The 10,520-nt window shown below is 40.2% G+C and overlaps 1 protein-coding gene across 1 annotated transcript; it reads left to right on the top strand.

The window, feature by feature from the left end:
* Positions 1-846: 846 nt before the first annotated feature.
* LOC121025998 (zinc finger protein 22-like) lies at positions 847-1,653 on the top strand. Its single transcript, XM_040468818.1, has one exon. It carries the CDS (start codon positions 847-849, stop codon positions 1,651-1,653), a length of 807 nt encoding a protein of 268 aa, XP_040324752.1.
* The last annotated feature ends 8,867 nt before the right edge of the window (positions 1,654-10,520 follow it).

Here is a 10,520-nt window from a genome sequence, read left to right as displayed (position 1 = left end):
GTGCTTTATAGGAGACCTAGCTTTAGTTTTGTGTGGTGTTCTTTTGTGTGAAGATTTGGTGTCCCTGAGCGTGGCATAGACAATCTTACCCCTCGTGTTTACTCACACCCGCTAAGGCTTGTCCGCTGAAGTGCACCTGCTGAGGTGCACCCTCTTGGGGCCTTGATACTGTAGCAATGGCAGAGGCTGCCACAGAGACAGATCGCAACATTGTAACCTTTGAGGATGTGTGCATATACTTCTCCTGAGAGGAGTGGGACCTACTCGATGAGGCTCAGAAATGCCTATACTGTCATGTGGTTCTGGAGAACTTCCTACTGGTGACCTCACTGGGACTTACAATTTCCAGATACCATTTAATTCCCCAACCACAGCCGGCATGGAAGCCCCCAGTTCCTGAAAATACAGCCGTGGCTCCAGCCGAGGCAGGGATGGTCCAGGAGAGCCCTGACCCCTGTCAAAGAACAGAGAATAAAGATGCATCTTCTGGGCAAGGTGTTTTTATACAACAGTCACAGGTGAGAACTCTCACAGTGGATACTTACAACCAAAAGAGCCACCCATATGACATGTGTGACCCAATTTTGAAAGATATCTTGTGCCTGGCTGGCCAGCAGGGAATATCTTATGAGCAGGAGGCATACCCATGTAAGTCATATGGAAGAACCTTCTGGGTCACTGTAAATACTGACCAAATCCTGAGGCCACAGAGTGGAGAGGCATTCCCTAGAATGGAAAAAGACCAGATCTTCTCTGTGAAGAGGTGCAGAAGTCACATGTCAGAGGCCTTCACTTACAGGGAAGATGGGGAGTACTCCTTGGCCAGCTCTGGATGTGTCTAGCACCATGTCTTTCAAGACGAGACACAGCTATGCATTAGCACTAAGTGTGAAGAAGCCCTTCACACTGGACAAAATGATTGCAAGTGCAGTGAGTGTGGGGAAGCTTTCAACGACAAAGACAAATGTGTTCAACACCAGAAAACCCACACTAGAGAAAAGCTTCATGAGTGCAATGACTGTGAGAACGATTTTGTCTACAACTCCAGCCTCCAAGCACACCAGAGAGCTCACATGGGATCAGCGCCTAATGACTGTGCTGAATGTGGTAAATCTTTTATCAGAAAATCCCATCTTGTTCAGCACCAGAGAATTCACACCGGATCAAAACCTTTTGAGTGCGGTGAATGTGGGAAGGCCTTTGGCCGCAAAGACACCCTTATTCAGCACCAGAAAATTCAACAGGGGAGAAAGGTCTTTCACATGCAGCAGATGTGGGAAAGCCTTTCTCCGAAAAGACACACTTGCTGAGCACCAGAAAAGCCACACTGGGGAAAAATCTTATAAGTGCGATGGATGTGGGAAATTCTTTAGTCACAGTTCCTACATTAAAGTACATAAGAGAATTCACAGTGGACAAAGGCCCTATGTGTGCAGTGAATGTGGGAAAGCCTACATCAGTCATCCCCACCTTATTCAACACCAGAAAGTTCACACTACAGCAAGGCTTATGGGTGAAGTGAATGTGGAAAGTTCTTTGCTGAGAATTCCAGCCTCATTATACACCAGAGACATAACACCAGAGCAAAGGCTTATGTGTTCAGCCAATCTGGGAGCATCTACAGAAAACATTCCCACCTGGCTTGGCACATAAAAGTTCATACCAAAGAAAGGCCTCATGTGTGTATGAGTTTTCGTGATCCTTTAGCTACATCTTTCAAGTTCACTTAGCACCAGAAACTTCACACTAAAGAGAGACCTTAAGAGATAAGGGAACATGCTTTCTCCTTGCTCAATACAGCATGACTCAAAGTAGCCTTTGAGATGAAGTTGACAACCTGAAGTTGAACTTTGTATATGTAGATATCCATTCTGGGAAGAGAACTACAGGTTCCAGGTATGTGGAAAGGTTTCAGGAGCTACTTTTACAGCAGTCAGGGACCCACACTATGTGTCTGTTACCCCAGTGTACTCCGGTAAAGCACACCTCCACCCTCTCTTCTATTTCCTGGAGGGACTCATAAGTGATATGAATCCACGTAAGGATCCTCATTTCCTACCCATGGATGGTTTCAATTTGGACATAATCCAGCACCTGTCAGAAAGATCTGAGCTGGAATCTACTGCAGTTTTCCAGAGGTTTTTGTTTTCCATGGACAGTATTGACTCTACATGAGATAGCTGAGATGGATTTCCCCAGCCTCCAAATCACCCAGCCTTGGAACTGCCTGCCCCACAGTGATCTGATTTATGCAATGAAACAGACTTATTGTTAAAGCCTTTACTCTGTTCCGTTCACTGTGTGGGGTTGATTGAGAAAAGAAATGGGCTTTCAAGAAACGTCATGACTCACTGAGCCCATTTCTTCCCTTCACACCTGTATATAAGGGTGTTGATTGCTTTCCACAATCTGAAAGAAAACTAGGACTGTGAGATAAATAGAGTTGTTCTGTCTAATATGGTGGGCACTGGTCACATATAACTACTGGGCATTTGAAATGTGGCTGGTCGGAGCTGAGATATACTATAACTATAAAATTCACACTGGATTTCTAAAATATAATATGAAAAAAAGAGAGAGTGAGAAAGAATGTAAAACATCTTACAAGCTTTATATTGACCATATGTTAAATGATAATGTTTGGGGTACATTTGGCTAAATATAATATGTCACTAAACTGTTTTTTAAAAAGAGAGCAAGATATGGGCTTTGCCAGCTCAAAGAGGAGAACACATTTTATGAGGGCCCCAAACTTTATGTGTATCAGAGATGGCAAAATGGCAGAGAACAGATCTCAGTCTAATTTGGCCTAATTGGCAATGCTGCGTAAGCCTTATTAGGAAAAACTGTTTTCAGCCTTGTGGGAGTAATCTTATGTCCTAGATGTCAGGATCTCCTATGAGCCCTAAGCTCACCCTGATGAAGGGGTAAGTGGTATGACAACCTCCAGTGCTTTCGGGAACAGCATGACTTAAGTTCCTTTTGCCTAGGGATGTGTCACATTCCCCAACACTGTTGAGGTACAGCTGTCTCCAGAGACCTACCCAGAAGTTACAGCCCCTGTGAAGTACAAAATACAGTAGGCAGATAAGACCTTCAGGGGTTAAGTGGGAAACAGAATTGATATATTTCTTGTTCTGATGCATAGAATATTGTCATTTTTCCTGACATTCAAATTTATTAAGGGTAAAGATACAATTTTTGTTTTACTACTTTCCAAAATTTTAAGCATTAACATTTAGTAATGCTAAGTCTGGCAAATATTGTTTTATTTAGATATCCTTTTTAAATAATGTTTATTTACTTATTTTTCCTAGAGAGAGAGATAAGCACAAGTAGGGGAGGAACAGAGAGAGAAAGAGACATGTTCCAAAGTGGGCTCCAACGTCTGAGTTCAGGAACTGTGAGATCATGACCTGAGCTGAAGTCAGACGCTCAACCAACTGAGCCACCCAGGTGCCACTAGATATCCTAAAATAGGTTTGATTATAATTTATTTAGAGAAGGTTTGATTATCATTTATTTAGAGAAAGCAAACCTTTCAAAAATTAAATTGAATAAATAAAGTATAGCATTAAGATTAAAAAACATAATATAGAAACACTATAGAGAAACATTAATTAGGGAATGGTAGAGTTTGTGGCAGGTTAGAGGTTATGTATCTACTCTGAAGGGCGTACACAAATTTCATGTGACTGTGTCTCTGGGTTAAAGGTGTACAGAAATCCTTAGTACCTACAGATCTCTTTATCTCCTCTGACAGAGGTCAGTGTCAGAGCAAATAATCAAAAGGTTTTCTCGATTCTTATACTCCCTCAGCTGTAGACCTTAGACATCACTGCACATACAGGTACACCAGTGCAGGAAAGAGAGATCCTACAGTCTCAGGTGGGTCTTGTGACAGAGCCAGTGTTTGGGTGGACATGGTATTAATTGTTCTCTAGTTTTTGCTGTCACTGAGGCAGGGCTGACCCTACCAAGACATGAGAAGTGGGAAATAGTTGAGTCAATATAGGGTTGGTTGATTTTCTAAGAGAAATGGGAGATCCAGATTTTTATGTGGAAGCATCTTATCTTTTTTTTTTTTTCAACATTTTTTATTTATTTTTGGGACAGAGAGAGACAGAGCATGAACGGGGGAGGGGCAGAGAGAGAGGGAGACACAGAATCGGAAACAGGCTCCAGGCTCTGAGCCATCAGCCCAGAGCCCGACGCGGGGCTCAAACTCACGGACCGCGAGATCGTGACCTGGCTGAAGTCGGACGCTTAACCGACTGCGCCACCCCGGCGCCCCAGAAGCATCTTATCTCTTAATAGCTGTATTGGTGTATAATTGGAATATAATAAACTGCACACATTTAAATTGTAAAATTTGATGAATTTTGACATATGTGTACACCTGTAATACCATCACCATAATTAAAGTAATGAGCATATCATTACCCCCAAAAGTTTTCTCCTGCCCCTTGATAATCTCTTCCTCTTACCCCTCCCTAATCCCTCATTCTCATTCGTCCATTGATTTGTTTTATTTCACAGTATAGTTTAATTGGCACTTTCTGGAATTTTATACAATAATTAATATAATAATAATATAATAATATATATTAAATAATAAAGCTTTTTACCTTCTTTCAGTAAGCATAATTGTTTACAGATTAATATTTATTTATTTATTTATTTATTTATTTTTGCTGAGTAATACTTCGCTGTGTATGGTTGTAATACACTTGTTCACCCATCAGTTGTTGACAGACATTAAAGTTGTTTCCAGTTTCTGATTATTAAAAATAAAGTTTGTTTGAAAGAAAAAAAAAGAGTCTGTAATGAATTTACAAAGTCAGTTGCCTTGCAAAAAGAAAGGCAACTCGTCAAGAACAAACCTCTCCGCTCATATTGCCCATGAAGAAGCAGATTCTGGCATGATCCAGGGAGGAATTTCAAGATGTGGGGAGGAGATAGCACTTATACCCAATGTAATTGCAAATTCTTGCTAATTTGTGTAAGCAAGAAATCAGGACGTATAATGGGAATGGATTTTAAGTTTGCTAGACCAAGAGGAATAGAACATTAGGTTAAATGAGGTAAAATTGATCAAGATAGTTAAACTTACCTGAGATTTGGCATTTAATGGGCAAAGTGAAGCAGCTAGAAGCAGATCTAATAGTTCGCTAAAGCCCAGACTGAGTGGTGGCCTACATGAAAGAGTGCAAATGCCCCAGAATTTCCCTGCAACAACTTTTCTGTATCTCAGAGGTATGACTCAGGCAAATTACATTTCCAAGTTTTTTGTTCTTTGGCTTGCATGTAGGTTTTAGACAGTGGGAGGCACTTAAGGGAGACTGGACGGCAGAAGGTAAGGGGAATCCAGATTTCTTCTCCTCCCTCTATGCATCAGCTGGCTTCTCTGGCAATGTCTGCATCTCCTTCTTTGTTCCAGTAACCCTTCCAAACAGTCCTGCCATGGCTCCAGCATTGCCAAGTGATCTTGAGCCCTAGACACCAGTAACACCACCCTAGGTTTCTCCCTCTAACCTAGAGGTGGTGATTATTTCCTGCCTGATACTAATGTCTGTGTTGCCCCGCCTCCCCTCAGTTTTGGGATCCCAATGCATCTATCAACTGACTAGCTGATTTCCTGAAGTAAATTCCTTCTGTTTAAATACTTATTTAAAGTATTTTTTGTTAAGTCCTGTTTTTTCTAGTTATAGTCTTTTTTTTCAATGTTCATTTATTTTATTTTAGAGAGAGACATAGCAGGGAAGGAACAGAGAGAGAGGGAGAGAAAGAATCCCAAGCAGGCTCCTTGCTGCCAGCACAAAGCCCAACACGGGGCTTGATCTCACAAACCCTGAGATCATGAACTGATCAAGAGTCGGACGCTTAACTGACAGAGCTACCCGGGTGCCCCTCTAGTTATATTCTAACTAGTGAACAATTATGCTGAAAGAATGTGAGAAGAAAGGTGTGTGAGTGAGAAATATGGGAGATAAACATTTTTAGTCATGGTTTCTGCAGAAAATAGATTATTCAAAAGATAGTTGAAGAAAATTTAATGAAAGGGCTATTTATAGATTTGAGAAAAAGATTAAAGAACTCAATAGAATGGTGATGCACCCAGAGACTAACAATAGTGTGAAGCTATTCCCAGCCTTACAAAAGAAGGCAAGAGAGAAACCATGAATGTGGGAACTGACAAAATCTATAATTATGGGAAAGGGCCCCCGACAGGAGTTGTGGCCATAGGTAGGGGAACACAGCCACTATTAAACTGTTATCTGGCAAGGAAGGATCATCTGGAAGTGGGAACAGACACATGACCTCCCTCTGCTCCTGACCTTACTTAGATCCTTTTCCAATACCTTTCATTGGCAAAATGCAATTATAAGCCAAAGCCCAAGGGGGCTCTGGTGATTCAGTCCATAGTGGTCATCCTGTCAGCACATAGAACAGAGCAGAGAGAGACAGAGATTGGATCTAGAAAAACAAAAGAGATTGACCCGCATAACCAACTAATGAGTTGAAAGTTGAGAGTACCTGCTAAAACTGATAAATCAAGAAACAGCTGTAAAAGTATGTTTCAAGGGAAAAACACAGTTTCCTCACATACAACATTTCTGATACTGGGTGTGCGGGGTTTTTCCCCACATTGGATGACTCTCTAACACCAGTCAAATGTCCCACAATTCAATTCAATCATGATATTAACTGCAGTTAGCACAGACACCACAGGTTAAGGGCTTAGTCCCGCAAGACTGCTCCCTACGTCACATGCCAGTTGAATGTAGTAGGTCCCCAGGTTATGCACAACTCCTATCTGACAAATCAGAGGTTCCCATGACCCTCTACTCAGGTTTGATAATTTGCTAGAATGCTTTACAGAACCCAGGAAAACAGTTTACTTACTATTGCTGATATATTACAAGGGATATTTTAAAGGATACAGATGAACAGTCAGATGAAGAGAACATAAGGCAAGGTCTGCAAGGATCCCAAGCATAGGGGCTTCTGTCATTGTCAACGTGGAGTATGCCACCCTCCCAGCATGTAGATGTGTTTACCAACCTGGAAGCCCCTCGAGCCCCATACTTTTGGGATTCTCACGGAGGCTTCACCATATAGGCATGATTTAATCGTTAACTCAATCTCCAGCCTCTCTCCCCTTCTGAGGACGGGCAGTAGCATTGAAAGTTCTAAGCTTCTAATCACAGCTTGGTCTTTCTGGCTTCCAGCTCCCATCCTGAAACTATCTGGGAGCCCGCCAAAATTACCTCGTTGGAACAAAAGAACACTACCATCACCGAGGAAATTCTAGGGGGATTTGGGAGTTCTGTGCCAGGAATTGGAGTTAAAGACCAAATATTAAGAGATCCTAGTGGTCTTTCTAGGAAATTCCAAGGGATTTACAAGCTCTATGCCAGGAAACAGGGGCAGAGACCAATATATATATTTTATAGTATTTTACAGTATATTATATATAAAGATAATACAGCTAAAAGAGTTGAAAATGATCACTTCTGAAAGTGAGATGCAAAAGTAGAAGTTTATTTTCCATAAGCCATAATGAACTATTTGAATATTTAAACTATGTACATGTATGCATGTGTATATACATATTGTTTTGTGTGCTGGTCTCAGCTTATCAATAACCAATGTTGTGGCTGAACTGGTCCTAAAGGTTATTATGATTGCAAGCTGCCCTTCAGCAATAACCACCAGAAAACTTTAAAAAAACATTTATTACTTACAGATCTTGGAAATTACATAGCACACCTGGGGCCACACATCAAGGTCATAGGTAGAGAGAGTACAGGCCTGGGGTTCTGCTTTTATTGGGGTCAAGGGTGAGGACCTAAGATTTCACAGACTTTCTTTATTGGTGAATTTAAAACATAAGAGTGGGAATTTAAAGTTTGGGAAGAGAAAAAACAAGTGGCCCAAACCAAGATCTCTAAAACAAAGGAGTGGGGTGCGTGGCCTGGCTCTTTACCTGGCCGTGTGACTGGCAATGTGTTTTTTCAAGATAACTGTTGTTGAAGTGGATGCCTCTGCAACCAAAGCTTAAATCAGGAACTTGCATTACAAAAAAAAAAAAAGAGAAAACCAACTATCAGGGCTTACACTACATAATACACCACACTTTATAAACATGTATGTATATATCATGCAATTTAATTAAAAATAAAATTCTTAGAAGAAAAGTGAAAACACTTTGGTGTCAGTAGTCTCATTTGCCTGGGACAGTACCCATTTGCCCCTGTTGCTGCTATGTAATTATTCACAGTGCTCTCTTTTACCTTCCGTGGTAGGCAGAATAATGCCCCCTTCTCTAAGACATCCATATGGTAATACCTGGAACCTGTAAATGCTACCATCTATGACAAGAAAAAAAAAAAGATCTTTGCTTATGTAGTTAAGGTAACGATTTTGAGATTGGGAGTCCATCCTGATTATGAGGGGGCGCCCTAACTGCAATTACACGTATCTTTATGAGATAGAGGCAGAGGAAAATTGGACAAACACAAAGGAGGAAAAGGTGAGGTGACCATGGAGGCAGGGAATGGAGTTATGCAGACACAACACAAGGAAAGTTGACAACCACCAGAAGCTGGAAGAGGCAGGGAACAGATTTCTTCATTAAAGACTCTGGGGAGGAGGGAGAACGGCTCTGCTGACACTTTGATTTCAGCCCAGTGAAACTGATATAGGAATGGGTCTGTGAGAGCACAAATTTCTGTTGTTGGTTTTTTTTTTTTAAGCAGACCAACTGTATGATAATTTGTTACAACAGGAAACTAACACATTGTCAAAAGTGCCCCATAATGGAAGATAAATTATACACTCATGCTATCTCCATCTCAGTGAGTCCATTTCTTAGCTGCCCTTACATCCCATTCTGCCCATTTTCCTTCACTCTCAGCTAATAAATATAATATCTATTTTATCAATAAGTGGACATGTTCAGATAGGAAATTTCTCAATGTCTGGCCTCCAGTTGACTCATGATTTTCAGGAATACTAATCTTTAACTCCTTTTTGCTGCTCTTAGAGGAGGTTTTAACCTAACATTTGCGCTCCCTATTTGGAGGCAGATTTGAGATCTTCAGATTTCTGAAATGTTCTTGCATAAGTAACCATGAGGCAGGAAGCCTGGACGATGGTCACCATCCCCTCCAGAAAGCAGTTTACAGAGGAAGCAGTTATCTGTGAGATAGAGACAGAAGGCTGCTGGCCTACACAACACCTATGTGTACATCCAGGTGGATGGCGCCCAGCCCTAAGGTAAGCACTCTCCACAACCGTAGGCAGTGGCCCTGGATAGACACCAGTTTCACAGAAGATAATGCAGAAAAAAGTACTTGTTAAGAAGTTCAGAATTCAAAGAAGAGAGGTTGAATTTGAATCACTGATAAACACAGATACAGAAAATGAAGTAGAAATAGAAGATTTCAAAATTCCTAATGGATATTTGCCATGAACTTCAGGCACTATAGGACGTTCTTCGTGATGAGTAAGCCCCAAAACTTCTAATGCAATATTTTCCCAATGTTTCTGCTAGCTTCTTCCTCTTGCCTTATCTTATTTCCTCAACTGCTTAGATTTCTGTGTGGGAATCACAACTTGGTAAAAGCTATAATGTCTTCCTGATAGAGAACATTAAGATCTGACTTTTTTCTTAGATTGTCTATTGAAATGCAAATCCATTAGATAATTTCAACTAATTTTTCAACTTTATGCTGTGCAAATGTAGCTTAAATGTAAATTTCCTAAATTGGAAAAATATAATTAAAATAAGAAAATTAAATATAAGGCAGGCACATCCTTCTTTTTTTCTTTTTGAATTTTTTATATACTATTCCCCAAGGTTTAGTTGAAAATTCTGAGAAGGAGCATGAAATTAGTTTCCTTAATGAAACAAGATGTCCTATTTAAGCAAAATAATTTCTTTAGTTCTCCAATTCAGAAGAATATATTTAGTTAAAGAAAGATAAACATAAACAGTGATAAAGTTTGTGGGATGAAAAACAAAACCAGCCCTATAAAGGATACCACTTGAAGAATAATATATAATCTTTATATATTTTTATAGATTATAATCTATCTGCTGATAGATAGCTATGCCAATATATGAGCATTGTTTTGAGTTGATAACAGTATTCTATTGGTTCCAAAATGTATGAATTGTATCATGTACTTTCTTGATTTAATGCACACATAAATAAAAAGCAGATCAAAGCAAACTATTTTTCATACAGAAATGAAAAGGAATGAAGAAATAGAGGTAAGTAAATATGCTTTTGCAACCCTGCACAAAAGCATAGCGCTACACTGAAAACATTTCTATTAGGTTTTAAACCTGTTGATTGGCAAGCTATTTTTTGCTGTTGTTTCCCTTGGAGATGCAGCGGATATGCACACACAGAATCCAGTGCATTTCTCATATGCAAAAACACTTAAAATTGAGTAAAAACAAACACCCTTCTAATCTCATGACATTTGGAAAACAGCTTGTGGAAAAT

This window comes from Herpailurus yagouaroundi, unplaced genomic scaffold, assembly GCF_014898765.1.
Source record: "Herpailurus yagouaroundi ecotype Mexico unplaced genomic scaffold, PumYag 67793, whole genome shotgun sequence".
Classification (NCBI taxonomy): domain Eukaryota; kingdom Metazoa; phylum Chordata; class Mammalia; order Carnivora; family Felidae; genus Herpailurus; species Herpailurus yagouaroundi.
Note: the sequence above shows the minus strand (reverse complement) of the source record. Positions and strands in the feature narration are given on the sequence as shown.